General features: G+C 64.6%; 7 protein-coding genes across 7 annotated transcripts; 5 read left to right on the forward strand and 2 right to left on the reverse strand.

Moving 5' to 3' along the window:
* Positions 1-573: 573 nt before the first annotated feature.
* Positions 574-1,446, forward strand: JCM10292_002184 (fungal specific transcription factor domain-containing protein; the record flags this gene model as incomplete). Its single annotated transcript, XM_076645605.1, has 1 exon — positions 574-1,446. One exon carries the CDS (start codon positions 574-576, stop codon positions 1,444-1,446), a length of 873 nt encoding a protein of 290 aa, XP_076509132.1.
* Positions 1,447-2,433: 987 nt separating this feature from the next.
* On the forward strand, positions 2,434-2,951 carry JCM10292_002185 (uncharacterized protein; the record flags this gene model as incomplete). Its single annotated transcript, XM_076645606.1, has 2 exons — positions 2,434-2,639; positions 2,711-2,951. 2 exons carry the CDS (start codon positions 2,434-2,436, stop codon positions 2,949-2,951), a joined length of 447 nt encoding a protein of 148 aa, XP_076509133.1.
* A 44-nt stretch (positions 2,952-2,995) lies between these two features.
* Positions 2,996-5,365, reverse strand: JCM10292_002186 (uncharacterized protein; the record flags this gene model as incomplete). Its single annotated transcript, XM_076645607.1, has 4 exons — positions 2,996-4,731; positions 4,789-4,904; positions 4,969-5,199; positions 5,256-5,365. 4 exons carry the CDS (start codon positions 5,363-5,365, stop codon positions 2,996-2,998), a joined length of 2,193 nt encoding a protein of 730 aa, XP_076509134.1.
* A 429-nt stretch (positions 5,366-5,794) lies between these two features.
* JCM10292_002187 (uncharacterized protein) lies at positions 5,795-6,785 on the reverse strand (the record flags this gene model as incomplete). Its single annotated transcript, XM_076645608.1, has 5 exons — positions 5,795-5,883; positions 5,959-6,116; positions 6,173-6,229; positions 6,294-6,371; positions 6,439-6,785. The coding sequence occupies 5 exons, from the start codon at positions 6,783-6,785 to the stop codon at positions 5,795-5,797; spliced, it is 729 nt and encodes a 242-aa protein (XP_076509135.1).
* A 381-nt stretch (positions 6,786-7,166) lies between these two features.
* On the forward strand, positions 7,167-8,479 carry JCM10292_002188 (uncharacterized protein; the record flags this gene model as incomplete). The annotated part of the gene is made up of 5 exons (XM_076645609.1): positions 7,167-7,597; positions 7,665-8,101; positions 8,159-8,247; positions 8,315-8,327; positions 8,400-8,479. The coding sequence occupies 5 exons, from the start codon at positions 7,167-7,169 to the stop codon at positions 8,477-8,479; spliced, it is 1,050 nt and encodes a 349-aa protein (XP_076509136.1).
* Positions 8,480-8,973: 494 nt separating this feature from the next.
* Positions 8,974-11,948, forward strand: JCM10292_002189 (uncharacterized protein; the record flags this gene model as incomplete). The annotated part of the gene is made up of 10 exons (XM_076645610.1): positions 8,974-9,119; positions 9,264-9,281; positions 9,347-9,393; positions 9,458-10,357; positions 10,421-10,547; positions 10,633-10,716; positions 10,772-10,880; positions 10,944-11,498; positions 11,570-11,716; positions 11,781-11,948. 10 exons carry the CDS (start codon positions 8,974-8,976, stop codon positions 11,946-11,948), a joined length of 2,301 nt encoding a protein of 766 aa, XP_076509137.1.
* Positions 11,949-12,548: 600 nt separating this feature from the next.
* On the forward strand, positions 12,549-19,484 carry JCM10292_002190 (uncharacterized protein; the record flags this gene model as incomplete). The annotated part of the gene is made up of 4 exons (XM_076645611.1): positions 12,549-15,841; positions 15,898-17,907; positions 17,966-18,131; positions 18,192-19,484. 4 exons carry the CDS (start codon positions 12,549-12,551, stop codon positions 19,482-19,484), a joined length of 6,762 nt encoding a protein of 2,253 aa, XP_076509138.1.
* Positions 19,485-19,713: the final 229 nt, after the last annotated feature.

The following is a 19,713-nucleotide window of genomic DNA, read 5'->3' on the forward strand; positions in this document are numbered from 1 at the left end:
AAGCTTAGTCTGGCAGCGTTCAAGACACCTCGACCCCCTCCCCCACTTTCATCAGTTTCGTCTCTCCCTTCCGTACAGAACGGCCCGCAACGGCGCCTGTGCACGTCAGGGCTCGCGCCGCTGCTGATTAAGCGAAGGAGACCGTCGCCGCATGCCCAAGCGTCGGGCGGTGCTAGCGGATGAGGGAGACGAAGGCGGAGACGAGTCCGCCGGCGAAGGTTCCGCTGGCAGAGGCACGCCGGCCAAAGCGACGCGCGTGACGACGGCGTGCGACCGGTGCACGAAACGCCGTCGCAGGTGCGTCAAGGCGGAAGGAAGCGATGCGTGCATCCTCTGCACTTCCCTTGGAAAGGCAGATGTAGGCCAACATCTCGTCTCCGTCTGATGATGCTATACTCAATCTCTCCCTTCTATCCTCAGGAATGCGTTTACAGCAAGCCCGTTCGAAGACGCGGTCCCGTTGCGGGCTATGCTGCCCTGGCCAAATCGCTCCAACATCTGCTCGGTGAGCTCTTCCACGTTCCCACGCGTCCAAGAAGATATCATACTGAAGAAGATCGAAATCCAGGCGAAATGTTACTCGTGGCTCCGCAAACGAAGGAGCTTGCACTGTATTGCCTCAATCAGCGCTCGTCTGCCGCTCTTGTCCCCAATCCGCCGCTCGCCCGCCCGACCCGCGATGCTGCGCTCGACACCTACAACGCCATCGTTGCTCCGTTCGTCTCTACGCCTGAGAAGCCATCCGCATCCGATGCGCTCGAGGAATCTGCGCCGCAACGGCTGCTCGAACTTGTCGGTCATCCCGCCAAACAGCCGGAATCGGCCGGCTCGGGCGACTTCCGCGCCCAACATGCCGATGCGCAGCAAGTTCTCTCTTCGGAAACGCAGTGGGCCCCGCAGGATACGCTGTCGTCTCTCCCGTCGCCGCCTTCTGCGTCGCCTTCCTTCCGCTCACCGATGGCTCGCCTTCTCGGAGACGTCGCCGCTTCAGAACGCACTCGCGCAACACAGCTCAGCACCGCGCTTCCGCCACTCCCGCCACAAGACGTCATGGACAGCCTTCTTGACATCTACTTCTCGGGTCCCGCACATCTTTCGTTCCCCATTCTCGACCGAGACGCCATTCTCTCCACCTCCATCCCCGTTGCCACGTCGTCTACTGCATCAACGAGCAAGCTCGAGGCGACGCAACGTCTCGAGGCGCTTTGGGCTGTCCTCGCTACTGCCGCCACGCAAGCCCCGGCGGTGTTGCCGGACACCCTTTCGCCCGACATCGTCCGAGCATACGCTCACGCGGCTTTATCAGCTGCTGTTGGGCGTCCGGTGCTCGAAACCGTCCAGGCGGCTGTCCTACTCGTCTCGGTAGACCTGCACGTTGGGGATGTCTTTGCCGCGAGCGCTCACTTCGGTATGTTGAAGCCGCTGTTCGACGCGCGGCCGCACTGACACCGTTCTCGCAGGCATGGCACTCTTTCTCGCGCTAGCGCTCGGCTTGCAAGACATGAGCGCGGCAATCTATGCGACAGCGGACGAGCGAAGAAGGCAGCTTTGCCTGCGAACCATGTGGGGCTTGCTGGTCCTCGATCTGCAATGCGTGCGGTCACGCCTCCCTCTTATACGTACGACCAAGCTCATGACCTACTTTCGCTCTGACAGGCCCTCCGCCTCGGTCGCGCGCCAATGCTCCGCCTTTCCTCCTCCACCCTTCCGCTTCCCAGCACCGTTGGATTGGAAGAGGTCGAGCTCGCTCGGCCGGTCACGCTTCAGGAGATTCAGCGGCGGCTCAGGATCGATGGTCTCAGCATCACCAATATTTCGGCCAGCAGAGTATCTCGCGCGGGCTCGCTGAGCACCTTCGTCGCGCTCGTCGAGCTCTGCGCGCTCGGTGGCGACCTTCTGCTCGCCTTGTCCACGCCCGGGAGGTCCGTCGCTGCAAGCCTCGAAGCGCTGTCGGCGTGGGAGCGGGATCTCCCGGCGACGGTCCGGGCATCAGCGACGCCAGGCGGTCAGGCGCACAAGCACAGCCTTCACCTGCTTCAACGAAGCTTGCTGATATTCGGCACAACAGCGTGCGTTTCAGCTCTCTGTCTACTGGCACTCCTCAGCAAACCTTATTTGTTGCGCAGCGGAAGCAGCGCACCATCCACTCTTCCCCTCGGCCCCTTCGTCAAAGATGCGCAAGCGCATCTGCATCTCCTCTACACGTCGGGCGCCCTTCTGCATGCTCGCGCGCTTCATCTTGACATCGTGGCCATCCTCGCCTCGGCAGGGCTGGATCCGTCAATGTTGAGCCCGAGCGACTCATCAGCATTACACGACTCGCTCGTCGCCGCGCTCGCGCACCTTGCGCATCTCTCGCCTCTCGCCTCGGACCTACTCGTTGCACTTCAATCGCGAAGCTGGCCCACTCCCTTCGTCCCGCCACAAGCTGCTATGTCGATGGATCGCGCCGACAATCCGGCTCTACCCGCCCTCTCCCTTCCCATCGCGATGCCACCAGGGCTGCAGACGCAGCGCTCGCCGTCATTCGCCGACGAACCATCGTCGCTTCCTTTGATGTCCGCGCCCGCGCTGTCGACCGCTCCTCAGCTGGCGGCAGTGGATGACGATGTCTTCGCTTCCCTGGATCTCGCCAACTGGTGCGCTGAGCACGCATGAGATGGTCTCGCCCAGTGTGATATGTCCTGACACTTGATAACGACTTCTGCAGGGACACGAGCGAGGCCGTGTACCGTGCACTCGGGCTGAGGCCGCCCGCGCCAGTCGAGGTGCCGACGCTACCTATCGAGAATACAGTGGGCGCACGCATGTCGGATGCGGTCGCTGGACCTGCAGCTGGCCCGTCTGCCGCGAACCCACCGGCGCCGTTAGACTGGGTGAGCCACTGGTCGGCGCAGCTGTCGGGCATAGACAACATTGGCTCGGTAGACTGGGACTTCCTCAACCTGTAGTCTCGGTGCAACCGACATGCATTACTCTAGGAGAAGGCAGGGGTCTACACGGGGAATCCAGTCACAACTTCGTAGAGCCGATCCTCCCGCTCGCGACTCAGCTCGACTGAGCCGACACAGAGCCATCCGTCAATCGTCCTCGGCTGGTTCTCGGCCTGTTGCACACCCGGGCTCGGTAGCTGGGCCTCCGGTAGATGCACGACGATCCCGGGAGCGACCGCGTGTGCCAGGACAGGCGGAAGATCTGGCGGATCCGCGTCGCACGAGATGATGACGGTCGGCGATCCGGCGCCAGACTCGTCCATGAGCACAGGCACTGCTTCGTCGAGCGATGCAGTGACGACGACAGTCCTGAGCGCTTCGAAATTGCGCAGGCGTTCGAGGGCATCGGAACTGCAGCCCACCGCTGCAATCCTTCTGATCCCTAGGTGGTGCACTGCCGCAAGAAGCTCAAGGACGATGCCCGTGGAGAGTGTCGGTACGCCAAGCAGGATTGCCGTGGAGCGCGTGCTGATAGCGTTGACAGGCGAGAGGTGCTTGACGATGAGGTGACTCACGGCGAGAGCGAGGGTGCTCTCGGCGACGTGGATTCCTGCTTCTTGCGGGCGCGAGGATGAGGGTTCTGAAGAGTGGCGCAAGCACAGGACGACGTCGTGACGTGCTGCATTTCGTGCGAGCAGCGAGAGCTTGGGCACGGGTGGGGCCGACGAAGGTTGTCGGAGGAGGGAGAGGTGGACGACGGCGCGAGAGTCGGAATGACTGAACACGTCAGCAAGGAGAGGTGGGGTCTGCGTGATGTCGACGCGGAAGCCGGAGTCGAGTAGGCGCTGCCCGAGAGTCGTTGCTGCTGCTGTCGTGCCGACGAGGTGAATGCGGCGAGGACGATCGAGCCCTGCCAGCCGCGAAGTATGGCGCAGCTCGTCGGCTGTAAAGAGCGCAACCTTGTCGGCATTGTTCTCGGCCGCGACAGGCAAGCGGACCGGCGTGAGCAGCGAGTTGAGCAACAAGCTCAGGCGACCCGTGTCGCCGTGCCCGAACCCAATCAGAGGCGGCCCGTCCAACGCAGCAATCTCGGTCTGCCAGCGCCGCAGCTCAAAGTTCTCGTCGACCGCTGCGACAGCCTTCTCGAGTCGGACCACGTTGGCGCCGAGACGAGCGGCACGAGCGTAGACCGCGCGGGCGCCATCGTCGCCCCAGGACTGCGACGGATCGAGAGTGCTCGAAAGCATGACCTGCGAGGCCGGGCTTCGCATCTCCAGCAGTGTCGCAAGTTCTTCGTCTTGCAGGTCGAGCGAGACGTCGACGATTTCGCAGGCGAGCTCGAAGCCCAGCTTGATAAGCTGGCAGTACATCGGTGCATCCTGACCGCTAGGAAAGCGGCACAAGGGTCGGTAGATCAGGGGGAGCCGGGTCATGGTGCGAAGGCGGCCGATGAGGAGAGCGATGTGAGTGTCGAAGTCGGAACGAGATGTCACATTGTCGAGCAATTGCCCGAGGTGTACCTCGATCGCGTCTACACCTCGCGTTGCGGCCACAAGGTGGTGACGATCGAGCTCGCTGACAAGCGACAGAGGAAGGACGAGGGCAATGGTCCGGCGAGTCGCAGCGAGTGCGCGGAGCGAGCGCGGCGATGGCGCGCCCACAAGCCGCTCTGCAAAGCGCTTGATGGTGCCTTCGGCGGCTTTGAGCGCGAGACTCGGGTGGGCGGACGAGTCGGGCGAAGGAGCGACGAAGGCGAGGTTCGAGCAGCTCTCGTACCACGGTATGCGGCGCTGCCAGACTGTGTGCCAGCATGTCAGACCCGCTGGAAGCATTCTTGGAGGTGATTGAGGCGTACCAGCTGCGTAGCTCTCCTGCAGGTCGGTCCAAGTGCTCTTGTCCTTCGCGGGCGCAGAAAGGAACGCGAGCACGGCATTTGGATCACGCAAAATGCGGATCACGGGACCACACGAGCTAGATGTGGGTGGTCAGTGTCAGCAACGCAACCGAAAAGTGCATTATGACTCTGATCACGTACGCCGCATACTGCTCGAGGATCCGCCGGTTCTCCTCGCGCTCGACGACGCCGCCACCGAGCGCAATGACCTTGCCGCGAGCGTGCTCGCGCACGAGCTGCTGTAACAGAAGCGTCTCGCGATCGCGGAAAGCGCCGAACCCATGCTCGTCGACAAACTGTTTGAGCGGGACGCCGACTGCCGACTCGAAGATGCGGTCGGCGTCGAGGAAAGGGCGAGAAAGGATGCCCGAGCTGGGTGAGAAGGATGTCAGTAGAGCCCTGTGCAACCTCATCGGCGGCAGACGCACAGCATGAGTCCGATCGTCGTCTTCCCGACGCCGCGCATCCCGACGATAAAGATGGAGGCATCCGGCTCCCAGCGACCGGCGGACCAGCCAGACTGCGGTCCCATAGCCATCCTCTGAGCCCTTGTGGATGTGGCTATGCCAACGCACGGCTGTCACGGTCCCAGCACCGCGTGATTCGGAACGACGGGGCAAGGCGGAGTGCGGGAGAACGTGACAGCGTCGGTGTGGTCCGCTCGATTGCACAGGTGGCCGTCGTGCGCAGTAGTAGCTTGACTGGGTACTGCAATGGGCACCGCGTGTAGCGTGGAAATGAGGAGAGGAAGCGACAGTACTTGTTCGCTGATGAGGGCTCTTTCCAGGAAGCTACCGAGAGCAGTCTGGCGCTTGATCGTGCATCTCGATTTGACTCACAGACCTCTGTCAGCGGAGCACACACCTGCATAGGCTGTGGTTGCCACGATGTGAAGCGCACGCTGGCTTCCGCGTGAAGTGGGGCTTTGATGATGCAGCCGAGTCTATTCCGCATTGAGCGACCACGTCTACACGCCCAGCTTCACCTTCATCTCGTCGACACTTGCACCGTTCAGCCAGTCGATGAAGCATCGGTAGAAGTGGTCGTGCTCCTCTCCTGCAGACGAAAGAATCAAAAATGGTTCAGTGCCGTCCACGTCTCGCTGTCAATTATAAAGGAGAAAGAGCCTACCTCGACTCTGTGGCAAGTCCATCTTGATTTTGTATGCCGCACTTTGCCCGTACGCAAGGTAGCGGTAGCCATCCGGGAAGCTTGCCAGCTTCGCGTCGTCATACACGGGGACCTTGCGCGGGTCAACGGGGGTCGCCTTGTCCTTTTCGTAGAAGCCCCTGCAAGAGACAGAGTCAGACTTCTGTGATGAACGCCCGAGAGAACAGGCACGTACTTGAAGAAGTGGTTCTTCCACGACCCGTCGGCCTTCTTCTCCACAAAGAAGCAGAGCCTGTGCACGCTATCCGTCAGCATGTCACGTCTGTGTGCTGTAGCGAAACGAAGAAGAAGCGCACCGGCAGTCTGCGTCGACATCGACTTCGCAAGTCTCGCCCTCCTTCTCCGTCGGCATGGTGAACCGCTGCGTGATCGTCCTGTGGCGCAACACGTCATCAGGTTAGCCTTCGGCTGCAGGGGACCCGCAAGTAAGAAGCAACGCACGCCTTCAACTTGCCCAGTCCTCGCTTTCCTGCTGCCGGGCCTTCCGTCGCAACGTCCACCGTGCCGCCGTTGACCCGGTGAGCGATCTTGACGCCCTTGGCAAAGCCCGCCTCGGAAATCTTGATGAACTCGTCGATGGGCACGCCTCCAGACCAGGTCGTGAAGACGTATGCCTCGTCGTCGGCGAAGAGTGCGCGCATCTTGCTCCACTCGCAGGCGTCACGATGAGCGGGGAAGCCCTCCATCAGCTCGCGGATCCGCACGCGGTCTAGTACGAGCGCATCGGGACCGTTCAGCGAGACCGAGTTGGTCGGCAGAGGAGGTTGAGCACCGGGACCGAGAGGCATGTTGGGCGAGCTGACGAGGACGTGGTGGTCTTGGAGTGCGAATAGGGAGTGGCACAAGTATAGCGCGGAGTACCAGCGAGCAGCAACGCCTGAAATTGAAGGGGAGAAGCGAGAGAAGTGCGGGCAGTGGGGGTGGGGAGAGGCGCAGGCCGCGGTTCCGCGTGGCAAGGGCGCCGCCTCGTTCTTCCACCTCGCCTTCGACTTCCGCTTCGGCATTTACCGTCGCGCCTGACTGCTCGCGTGCCAGTGGGGCATAGATCGACCGCTCCAGCACGCTCGGATATTCCCCACGCGTCTGCCTGTCAACCCCGCTGGACTCGCTTCGGCATCGCTTCGTCGCATCTATCTGTCTTCTTCCTTGCTCGCCAAGCTACTCGCGCAATGACTTCCGCTCCCTTCACGTCTGAAGACCATCCAGTCGCCCGTGCCGACGACCAGAGGAACTGGGTTGCTATCTACGGCACGCCCATCTCGCACAGCGTCGCGCCGAAGCTCTTCGGACACATTTTCCCTCGCATCGGCTTGCCGAAGCACAGCTACACTATCGTCGACTGCAAGAGTCTCGAGGTCGAGGGCAACGAGTGGGCTGTGGCAAAGGAGCGGCCCGACTTTCTCGGCTCATGCCTCACCATGCCCCTCAAGGTCCAGGGCATGACCAAGGTCGACGAGCTCACGCCGCAAGCTCGTGCCGTCGGGTCTGTCAACACTACCTTCCTGAGGCGCGCTTCGCCGCTCGACCCGAGGCTCGTCCATGTGGGAACCAACCTGGACACGATGGGCGTGCACAATTCGCTTCTGACCGCCTTCCTCGGGTGCGTCGCCCGACCCCTTGCCTGCAATTGGGCAAACTCACTCACAGCTTGATACGTCACGCTACAGTGCACCCTCACCCTTTCCTCCGACCGGGCCAACAGGCCGCAGGTTCGCGCCGAGCAAGGCGAGTGCCGTCATGATTGGCGGCGGCGGCGCCACCCGTGCCGCGATCTACGCCATGAACCGCCTCGGTCTCTCCCCCATCTTCATGATCAACCGCGACGCGGACGAGACGCAGGCCATCATTGACCAGTTCCCCGACTACGACCTGCGCCCGCTCGAGACGGTCGAGCAGGCCGAGGCCGAGCTCGAGAAGACGACGAGCCAGGGCATCACGCTGTGCGCTGGCACGGGCGCAATCCCGAGCATCGAGCCCGCGACCGAGGCGGAGAAGAACGTGTACGAGGTGGCCAAGCGCGTGTTTGCGTGGCCGTACAACCGGCCGACACCGGATGCGCCCGATGCCGACTACCTCGCATTGCCGGAGAAGCCCGTATTCTTGGGTGCGTCTTCTTGGATCGCGGTCGGGAGATTCACGCCGCTGACCTGACCTCGCGCAGAAATGGCTTACAAGCCTCGCATGACCATCATGCGCGGTATCGCCGAGGAGCGCGGCTGGAGCACCATCTGCGGCGTCGAGGTTGTTTTGGTACGTCGCGACTCTCGCTCAATTCTCACTGCCCCGGACAGGCTGCTGACAGTTTGCGCTCTTATAGGAAGGTTGCTTCGGTACGTTGCGCAGCGGACCCTTGGAGCGTCAAGCCGGGCGGACTCTTGCTGACGATACTCGCCTACAAACAGAACAATGCAAGCTGTGGACCGGCATTGACGTCCCGTTCGACGTGCGGGAAGGCGGTCGTCGCATCTTGCGCGAAGGGTGATGTGTGCTTGAGGCGACAGGTCTGCGGTTCATCAGTATCCACCTGCATTGAGTCGTCTGATGCTCGACAGCACGAGAAGAGTGAAGTCGTTGCGACAGGGCGAGAGCACGTGACGAAAGGCGGTTCCACGCGGAAGCGTTCAGACGGGCGGCATGACCACATCGTCCCGGATGCAGCAGAGCTTGCATCCGGCTGCCTGCAAGCCTACTTCTCAGACTGGTGAGGCAGGCAGCTCGCAAGAAGCCGGGCAACGAGCAGGTGTCGGGATTGTCCTCATCAGCACCGGCGGGCTGCGATTGCTCTCTCGGCAGTTCACGTCGTCTGCTCGGCTCGACGCACACTCAAAGCAGCTGAGTAGCTCGCTCAGACCTGTCGAGCACAGCTCTACGCCCGTCGCAGCGCTGCGCTACTCGTCCCTCGCTCGCCCCTCCCCGTCTCTCGTCTGTCCAGTCCTCGCCCTCGACAAGCGCAGCTCGCAGCGCGGCTCGAACGCAATGCGCTGGTCCAGCAACCCGGCAGCAGCGCTCGTTGCGGCTCTTTCGGCGCTCTCGCTTGCCGGGTGCGCGAGCGCCGCACCGATCGTGACCGTTGGCGACGGGCTCACCGAGGAGACGTGGGACCAGGTCAAGAGCGGGACATGGTGCGTCTATCTCTCTGAGTGCTTAACAGCTTCAGCGGAGGCGTCGGCTGTAAGAGTACCGCGCTGTGCTGCCATTCATCGGACGCTCGCCTTTGTCAGGGTTCGGGATGAAATCGCTGACCTGTGTTTGCCCATCCTGCACAGGCTCGTTGAGCACTACTCGTACGTCTGCCAGACTCATTGCAAGCAGCTCCCTGTCGACGCTGACGGATTCGCTTGCTTCACAGGCCCTACTGCTCGCACTGCAAGGCGTTTGCACCGAAGTGGAAAGAACGTACGTCACTGGCGTTTCCAGAAGTGCGTGTGCTATGGCAGTGCTCACTACGATGCGCTTGCAGTGGTCGAGACCTACGCGGACGCCGCCGCCGCGCACGACTTCCACTTCGCGCAGGTCGACTGCGCCTCGAACGGCGACCTGTGCCACTCGCACGACGTCAAGTACTACCCCTCGATCTTCCTGTACGAGAAGGGCGAGTTCTCGACCGAATTCACAGAGCGCCGCACGCTCGAGGAGCTCGGCAAGTTCGTTGAGGAGCACTACCCGGTCAAGGCGGAGAAGCTCGCGCACGAGAAGGAGCAGCAGGAGGAGCAGGCGCGGAAAGGGTCGGATGACGAGGTGTGGGACCGCAAGGAGCAGTACGTCGACGAGCAGGAGCCGATGGGCTTGGGCTTGAAGGTCGCGGGGCCGGGCAAGGCCGAGGGCGCGCCGCGGCGCGAGAAGGGCGAGGGCAAGGCGCGCTTGCCGCCCGAGCCAAAGAACGGCGATGCGAAGGCTGCAAGGCCGGGGCTGCCGCAGCTCCACGTGACGGAGGACGAAGACGATGAGGCGCTCACTCGCGCGCCTGCGCAGCGCCCGCGCGTGGAGGACGACGAAGACAATCAGCCGTTCGAGGCATTGCTCGCCGACGCTCAGCGCGAAATCGAGGCCGAAGAGCGCGAGGCATCCCTCAAGGCATCGGGCGACGATGCGGATGCTCAGCTCTCGACGCAGACTCCGCCAGGCGCCGAGTCGACCTCGCGCAAGTTCAACAAGCCCGCCTTCATTGCGCAGCAGCCCGCTGAGAAGAAGCGCAGCGACAACAGCTCGGGCGCGAGCGGGTACGCCTGGCCTGCGGTCGATGGCGAGGTGCGGGTGCTCTCGCTCGAGCAGGCGCAGCATCTCAAGGACGAAGATGCGCCGCCGAGCTTTGTCAAGTATTACGCGCCGTGGTGCAGCCACTGCAAGAGTCTCGCTCCCAGTCAGTCTCGGGCCTCGCTCTCTGCTCCAATCGGCGCAAGGACTGACGCTTCTCGGCGTGCAGAATGGAAGGACCTCGCTTCGACCCTCGCGCCTTCTGGTGTGCACGTCTACGAGCTCGACTGCGATGATGCGGCCAATAAGAAGGCGTGCCGTGCGGAAGGCGTCAAGGCGTACCCGACGCTCATGTTGTGCGCTTCATTCGCGACTCTCTCCCGCGCATCTGCTCAGCGATTCTCAGGACTGCTGCTGACTGAAATCGAAATTGATGCACAGCTACAACAAGGGCGCCGCCGTCGAGTACCTCGGCAAGCGCGACGTCAAGTCGCTCAAGGAGTTTGCGCTCAAGGCTGCCTCGGCGTGCGTCGCAACCCCCTGCACTCAGAAATACTCGACTGACGCGCGCTGTGCACAGAACGATGATCAAGCACCTCGACGGCGAGCAAGAGTTGCAGCGTGCTGTCAGGGAGGACGAGGTCGTTGTGCTCTTCCTGCATCGCGCAGACACTGACAAGGAGGACATCGTGCGTCACACTTCTTCTCGGCGTTCTGTTGCAGCCGCTCACGTCTCGAGCGCTGCGCCGCAGGACGTTGCGCACGCTGCCGCCAGATCCCTGATGGGCACCTCGCCCTTCTACAGCTCGTCGTCGCCAGAGCTCTTCCCGCTCCTCTCGCTGCCCTCGCACTCGCCGACCCTCGTCGTTCTGAAGGACCACTCGCTCACCGCGTCAGACTACTTTGTCGTGCCTCCCGCGTCGTCCGCCGCGCATCCGACCGCGCCGAAGCGCATCCTCGCCATCAAGCAGTGGCTGCGCTCGGCCAAGCTCCCGACCGTGTCGGAGCTCAACGGCGCGACCTACGCCGACCTCATGCCCGAGGACGGCCACCCGCCGCTCGTCGGCCTCGCGGTCCTGTCCCGCTCGGGCTTGGGCCCGGACGGGTTCGAGAGCGCCAAGAAGCAGGTCGAGGCGCTCGCGAGGGGCTGGACGGAGCGTCGCCGCGCGAGGAGCGAGAAGGAGCGCGGGAGGGACGTCCTGTGGGCGTGGGTCGAGGGCGACAAGTGGGCGGCGTGGGCGAGGAGCATGTACGATGTCAAGATGGGTGGAAAGGAGGCGCCGGCGGTCGTCATTGCGGACCCGAAGGTGCGTGCCGTGCCGTCACTGCGCGTGCTCGCGGTCATCGTGCTGATGACCAGTTCTTGCCACTCGCGCAGGAGCTTGTGTACTGGTCGACGTCCCTTTCCGACTCGGCTCTCGAGCTCGGCGCACCGGCGACCGTCTACGAGCTCGTTGAGCAAGGGATCTACACTGGCCGCGCACCAACTGGCTCGTCGCGGCAGTTCCTCGAGCGAGTCGCACACGTGCGTTCGGTCTCTCCAACACTCGTCCTCTTCGTCCTTGTGCTGACTTCGCACTGGATTCCAGTCCTTTGTGCGCCGCCTCGAGACGTCTTACGAGTGGTGCTGGGCGCACCCGATTCTGTTCGTCGTCGCCCTCGTCGGGTCGTGGGTTGTCCTGTGGCGCCTCCTTCGCAAGGCTTTCGCAGGGACGCCGGGCGGCTACGTGCCGCTGGATGGGCCCAAGAGGGAGTAGAAGCTCTTTGCATTGGTCTTGTCGTGTGCTTCTACGCTGTCTGAGGGTCAGAGACACGAGTTACGTTATGACAAGCGGAAGCACCACTCGAGTGTGTAAAGTCGGCTGTCCAGTCTGACGCGTGCTGCACAAGGCCCTGGGTCACTCTGTACGCCGTTCCCACGCGGTTCATTACGGCGAAGGGGCAGCTCTTGATTGCGCCCGTGCCAAAATGGACTTGGAGGGCGGCGATCCGATCATTCAGGCAGGTGCTCCCTCGTGTTGCTCCCTCGATCCTTGGACGCTCCTAGCCGCAGAGACTGCCGCACAGGCTTGCACAGAGAGTGCACGCTGCCAGGCCCCGCGCACGGTGCCGTTGAAGGCGAGTTGTTGAAGCATCGTCGCCGCCCCGCCTTCTCACGTCGACGCACCCGCCGCTCCCGCTCGCCACGGCGCCGTTGCGAGCTGCGACGGTTTGCTGCCGAGCTGCAGACAGTGCAAGGTGTGCTTTGCCCCCCTTCCATCATCCCGCGACGCCGTGCTCGCGGTTCTCTCCCGTGCTTGCTCCAGATGCGCGAGGCTGAACTCTCTCGGTCGCCGCACTGCAGCAGCTCGCCTGCGATGCCGCCAGACCCGCCCGGCGGGATCCCAGGGCCTCTGCAGCTCGGCCACAAGGCCCCGCCCACTCACGCCGCCCGCCCCACTCACGCCGCCCGCATCCTCCCGCCGAACCGCTCCGTTTCCGCGCCCTACTCGCCGCATGACCCGCTCTCGCCCGAATTCGGCGTCGTGCGCCGCTCGTCCTTCTCGAGTACTCCCGACTCGAGCCCGGCGCTGAACGGTCGCGCAAGGGACGGCAAGGGGCACACGCGGAGCAAGAGCTCGACCCTGCCGTCCATCCGCTCGCTCAAGAACCGCTTCCAGGGTCTCGGTTTCGGCAGCGGGTTCGGCTCTTTTGGGTCGCGAAAAGGCCCAAAGGTGGTCAAGGGCGAAGAGGCCCAGCGTTTGACCTCGGGCGGCGTGCGCGTGTCGGGCCCGGTGGCTGGAGGACGGCCGTTGAAAGGCTTCAGCGGCCCAGGAGGGAGCGAAGGCGGCGGGATGACGAGGAGCGCGTCGCTTCCTGCGAGCTTGGCGGCGGCGCAGATGCCGCGCAACAGGGAGGAGCCGCCGAGCCTTCCGCAGCTCGTCTTCACCGGCGACAACGGTGACGAGGGCACCAAGCGGTCTGTTGACCAGGCCCTCGCTGCCTACGATAGTCGTCGTTCCATGTCACCGTACTCACCGGTCAGCGTCACCGGCGATCAGACGCCTGGCGGGCGGCCTTCCTCGCGCGCACGGTACCGCCAATCCGCCAGTCCGCGACCCGGCTCTCCCGCCTATGGCCGCCCCATTGTCATCCCACCACGAGGACCGAACTCGCCGCTTCCGTCGCCCTTCCTCCACATCACCCAGCCTCCCTTCGGTTCCCCCGCCGACATGCCCCTCTCCGCCCCGCTCGGTACCATCTCTCCCGCACCTTCGCAGCGCCACCGCCTGAGCCGCATCTCTCAGGACTTTGCTCGGCGCGCCGAAGACCCGCCGTTGTCCCAGCTGCGCAAGCAAGCCGCCGTCGAGCGCGACTCGGTCACGCGCAGCCTCTCGCGCCAGGGCCATCGCAACTCGCGCATCCTGCCCGGCGCGACGCTCCCCGGCGAGCTTTCGAGCCTCGCGCTTGGCAGGAGTAAGTCGGCCGGTGCGATGGACGACGAGTCGAAGCGTGGGCGGCACTGGTCGCACCAGCTTGCGCCGCCGCTCCCGCATGGCGGGATGGGCGGCGTCTCGGCGCGCTCATCCTGGCAGGTAAACGGCGCCGCATCGTCCGAGGTGGTGCGGCGCCTGCCGGGAATCCTGCAGCGGCGTCACTCGGTCAGCCCGGTCGTCACGCCGAAGCTCGACGGGGCAGAGCACGACACCAATCCGAGCGATAGCCCCGAAGTGACGCCTCAGGCGCGCGAGGAGCATCGCGGGCGCTCGCTGAGTGCACTGCTGGGCGAGGGCAGGACCGGTCTCGGCCTCGACGAGCAGCCGGCCGTCCCGCAGGCCGCGAAGGATGAGCGCCGGCCGAGCAAGCCCTTCCCGCCCGAGTTCGAGGAGGTCCCGGTGGGACACGTCGTCGTGCACCAGTCTTCGTTTGAGGCCCCAGAAAGGCCGCCGTTCCACCCGGTGCGCGAGTCGTACAATCCGCCGCCGCAGACGAAGGGCTTTCCCGATACGCCGCCCGCCTCGGCTCGCCGCACGAGCTCGAACCCGTTCGTCCCGCCTCTGGTGCCGCCGACCGCCGACCGTACAAGCACCTCGTCCGAGTATTCGGTCGCGACTGGCTATTCGACGGGCGCCACTCCCGGCCCGCCTGCCGCCGCTCCGCCTCCTCCCGCCGCACACTATTTCCCCTCGTCCGCCGCAGCCACGATCCCGTACGATCAGCGACCTCCTTCGCTTTACAACCCCTTTGCGCCCGAGACGGCCGTCATGCGCAAGCAGAAATCGTCGCCCGGCACGTTCGGCTCGACGCCGCCGAACCGCATCTCGTCCCTCCCGCCGCCCGTCCCGCTTCTCACGCCCGAGCCGTCCGAGGGTGAGCGCCGTCCGAGCGACGAGACGAGCGACGAGGACCGGCGCGGCGGGAGGACGCCGTCGTGGCGGTACTCTGAGCGCGCCAAAAGCGACCACTACGCGTCGCAGATCAGCCGCGTCCTCGACGCGCGCGAATGCGGCGAAATCGTCGACATTGACGCTGTCGTTGCCGAGTCGAAGCGCGAGCTGGGCGAAGACGAGCGTGGCGAGGCGGTTCTCCGCACGCCCGACGGGCGGTCCTTTAGCCAGGTCATCGACGACCGGAACCAGGGCAAGCCGCTCGACAGCCCGCTCGCCGAGCTTATCGAGGAGCTGAAATTGCGACAGCGCGCTCGCGACGACGACCACGAGGATGAGGGAGACTCGCGCCTCGAGGATTCGCCTGTCGTCGGGCGGCATGCGGCGCGTGAGTGTTCCCTGCGCGAGGTCTCGTTCAACAGCAGTCCAGGCGGGGAGTACCCATTCCCTCTTGCTTCGTACCTCGACAATAGCTCGCCCGGCCAGTCGCCCTCTGTCGGCGGCGGAAGGAGCTCACTCCGCCCGCACGCACGGCCGTCTTACCCGCCGCCAACTCTCTCGCTTCCCGCGCCGCCGCCCTTTGCGCGCTCGTCATCATCTCCTGCTGCGCCCTCGTTCTTCTCGAGCGAGAGCAATCAGTCGCCCATTCCCATCCCATCGTTCCCGCTCAACTCGCCTCCACCGCCTCTTGAGGGCGAGCGGTCCCTCACGCTCGACCAGATGGAGCAGGAGATTGCGCGCATGGAGGCGGAGCTGGCTCTTGCTGGTCGGCCGCAATCGTTCTACGAAGCCTCGCCGCCCGCGCCAGCGCACGACCTGTCCGGCGCGAGCGATTCTCTTACCCTCTCGACGCCGGTCAAGACGCTCGGCGCATCGACAAGTACCATTGAGCCGCCTTCGCCCTCCGTCCGCTCGCCGTCGCCGCTCGGTGTCATCTCGCCCGCCGCGAACCCGCCGACTGACCTCGTCACGCCGCGCACGGCGCGCAAGTGGTCCATCCTCGAGATTGAGAAGGCGTACGAGCGCATGAAGCGCCTCCTGGGCTCGTCGGCCGCTTCGGGCGGGTCGACCGTGTCCGCCGCGCCTGGCACGCGCGGGTATGCGCCGAGCGAAGCGGAGGAGAGTGGGGCGGAGGACTCGGCGAGCCTGGCCGGCGTCGATGTCGAGACGGCGCTCGACAAGGCGCTCGAGCAGGCGCGTGGCTTCACGGGACTGGCCGTGAACGACGACGATGCGCTCGAAGTGCTCGAGACGGTCAAAGACGACACGCTCACGATCGCACCGTGCGTATCGCTCTTTAGCTAGTCTAATCCCTGTGCTGACATCGCTGTTTGAGCAGCCCTGCCGACCTCAACGACCAGCCCTCCTCGCCGCGCCGCCCGTCAGCCGACAGCTTTGACTCGGCCAAGTTTGCCTCGAAGCCACTACCGACTCTCCCGCCGCCAACACCGTCGCCGAACAGCGAGAAGGCACTCGAGGAGGTCGAGCCGCCACGCTTGCCCACGCCCGACACGCAACCCGCCGCTGTCGAGGAAGGGGAGCAACCGCCCGCGCAGCGAGAAGAGGCCGCCGCTTCGGAATCCGCGCCTCCAGCAGCAGCACTATTCGGCACGGTTGAGTCGGTCGAGCCGCCTGAGCACCTCGAGACGCCCGAGGAACCGCCCGATGCGCTCGAGACGCCCGAGGCGCCGACGGTTCTCGCTGCTCCGGCAGAATCTCTCGTCGGCGAAAGCCCTGCCGCAGGTGCTGCAACGGGCGAGGTAGTCGTGTCGCCCCCTGCGATGGCGGGTGTGCCAACTACGCGCGCTCCTGCCTCGGGTGCTACCGAAGAGTTCGGCTCGCCCGACATCAACCGCCCTACCGAGTCAGAAATTGGCCAGGCTGCGCCCGCTCGGGATGTTGCGCAAGATCACGGCGACGAAGCAGCGGCTGTCGAGTCCGAAACGGCCACCTCAAGAGCCGAGTCGGAGTCGGTTTCGCTCAATGACGCAGCTGCCATTACTTCTACCGCACCGCCCCTCGACCGCTCGACCGATTTACAAGAGGTCGATTCGGTCCATACGACGCTTCGTCCGTCCTCCCTCTCCGATCTACCGGTACACGAGGAGGCCTCGGCGAACGAGCGCGCCATTCTCGAGCCTGACGACGACAAGCCAGCGGTCCCGACAGAGACCGAAGCGCTCACGGTCGATGACGGCGAAGGGCTGACGCCGCCGTCGACCGCGTTCGAGGCGAGCGACGAGCAGCCGCACAGGGCCGGCGAGGTTGCTGAGCCGTCGGTGCCGTTGCATGATGCCGTCACCTCTATCAATGAGGCAGAGACTGCGCTGGAGGAGACGCCGCAGCTTGCAAGCTCAGCTGGTGCCGCAGACGAGCAAGCAGTCGACCCCGCGCCAATCGAGGAGGCGAGCGCATCACCCGTTGCCGTTCCGGTCCCGTCTTCCGACGCGTCCTCGCCCGTCGACCAGGCCGATGCGTCTCAGAGCTCCGACACGCCGCTCGACAGCTCGACTGGACCTCGCAAACTATCGGTTGACGAGGCGCTTGCGAACCGCCTCGATGCCGAGCGCGGCGGCAACGACTCGGACTTGTCGCAGCCCTTCGCGACCAGCTCTGGCCGCAAGCGCAAAGACAGCGACGCGGCGAGCAGCTCCGGCGGTATGCGCCGCCTCGTCCTTCCGTCGGCGAATCGCTTGCGCGTCAAGAGCACTCGTGACAGCATGCTCTCGCTCGCCAGTCTCGACGACGTGTTGAGCGAAGACAGCGGGGTCGAGGTCTTCACGACGGCTGAGCCCGACCACGGCACTTTCAGCAGTCCGCCGACCTCGCCGCAGCGCAGAGTCATCCCCGTCGGGTTCGCTTCCGCCGCGAACGGAAACCGCTCGCCCAGTCGCCTCGCGAGCAGCATTTCGCTCCGCAGCGGAGTTGGCCGCGAGCTTCAGCGCCGCTCGATACACAGCGAGGCGCCTCAAGCAACCGACGAGCTAGACGGCCGGCAGCAACCGCCCCAGGTCCCGATGGGAGACACTCCGCCGCGCGTCCGCAAGATGAGCAACTTCCGCCCGATCCCGCTTAATGAGCCAATCAGCCCGCGTGACCCGAGGCGCCGCAGCATTGTTCGGACGACCAGCAGCGACGCTTCGACGTGGTACCCGCAGACGCCGGACCGCAGCTCGCGTAACATTCGCTCCGACGAGCAGCGGCACAGCATCCTCTGGGGCCCGCGCTCCGAAGAGGGTCACGGGCCTGCAGCAGACGAGGACGAGGAGCGCACGACCAGTTTCGCGGCCGACCGCTCCCTCAACATTGCAAACGTCCGCAATATGGACAAGCTCGAGGTCTTCTTCAAGTTCGTTCCTGCTCCTGCCTCTACGCCCGTTGCGGTCGAACTGACGGGTGCCTTGCAGGTATACGGCAGCGAGGGCTGACATGGAGAAGGCGGAGCTCGAGCGCGATGCGCTTCTCGACGCTTTGCGCGAGACTCGCGCTACGCTGGGCGACGTTCGTCGTCAACGAGATGCGCTTGACAGCGAGCTCAGCCGCGAAAAGCAGTTCAACCGGCAGGTCAAGGAGGTTCGTGTACAACCTGCTCCGGACTGACGGATCTGTCACTGATGCGCTGTTCTATCGCAGCACCTTGGCGGCGACCCAAAGCGCCACGCCGAACGACTCGACGCACTGCTCGAGGGCCGTACTGTCTGGGAACGTCGCGCGCAGGAAGCTCTCGAGGAGCTCGGGCGAGCTCAGCACGAGCTCGAGGCGCTACGTGGCGCGATAGTAGATTTCCGCGAGCGCGAGGAGCTGCTTGAGCGCGAGAACGTCACGATCAGCGCCCGCCTCGCCGCCGCTGAGATGGCTCTCGACGAACTCGTCCACGGGTCACCTGCACCCTCGAGCGGCTCTCATACGTCGCCTCACGCGCGCAGCAACGGTTTCGCCGCCTCAACCACCAGTGCGGCTCCATCGTCCTACCGGACCGCTTCCGTCAACAGCTACCACGACGACCCTTTCCCGAGCGGCTCGCCCACAATCACCATGTCTCGCTCCGGTTCCGGCTCGACGACTCGCGCTGCAGCGTTCGAGACGGACGAGGTCGCCGCGCTGCCCGATTTCGACATTCCCGATCGACGTGCCGCCGGACCCAAGGACTCGCTCGGCTCGACCGCCTCGTCGAGCTCGTTCGGCCCGTCGAGCGGGTTCGGCCTCTCCTTCGGCGATGTCGCCGGCTCGCCCATCATGGGCCAGACGATCGGGTTCGTCGAGCATGGTCTCGACGAGGGCGCCAAGTCGTCGTTCGGCTCTTCGGTCGTGACCAACCCGAGTCCGCTCGAGGCGCGCTCGTCGCCGTCAGGCCTCACGGTGCCGACCATGCTGATGACGGCGGCGGACGATGACGAGCACGAGGCGGCGCTCGAGTACGTCCCGAGCCAGAGCGGCTACACGACGTTCCGCCTGCCGTTCTCGAACGCCTCTTCGGGCGCCGCGCGCTCGGCCTCGTCCCGCCAGTCGTACCGCCATGACGCCGCGTCGCCGGGGTCTTCGCCTGCGCTGTCGATCCGCCCGCCGCTGCACCCGCTGCACTCGTCCTCGAAGCTCGGCTCGAACACCTTGCGGTCCGACTACGGGGTCGACGCCGACGGCGCTGCCGACGAAGGTGACGAGAGCGAGTACGCCGACCACTCGTTCGACTCGGTGTCTTCTGCGGGAGTCGGTGCGCCCGGTGCTTCCGGGCTCGCACGGCTGCGCGAGGCGGACGAGGCGTTCTTGAGCGACTTGACGGCCGAGATCCCGCGCGCCAAGTCGGCGCACTTGCACCACTATGGGCGTGTCATGCACGGGGACGACGAGGAGCAGGAGGAAGAGGAGGACGAGGAGGAGCTCGGGAGGGCCGAGGCAAGGCGCGGGAGGAGGGTGAGCATGATGTGAGGGGTCAGGCAGGCCTAAGTTATCCAGACGCATCCTTTCCTCCTATTCATCTGTGCATAGCGGCCGGATTGATACTGCTACTCCTACCTGCCGTGGCTGTTCAGCATTCTTGTGTCGGAAGTGCATGGGCGACGGTATTCACGCATGTGCCCCCGTAGAAGGGCTCAAACTTCCTCGAAAACGCTCTTGAGAGAGTCATGAGCGAGACTGTGCATGCATGGTGTGATTA

The sequence above is a fragment of the Rhodotorula paludigena genome (genome assembly GCF_050403205.1).
Source record: "Rhodotorula paludigena JCM10292 DNA, Rt_paludigena_JCM10292v1_ctg1, whole genome shotgun sequence".
Classification (NCBI taxonomy): domain Eukaryota; kingdom Fungi; phylum Basidiomycota; class Microbotryomycetes; order Sporidiobolales; family Sporidiobolaceae; genus Rhodotorula; species Rhodotorula paludigena.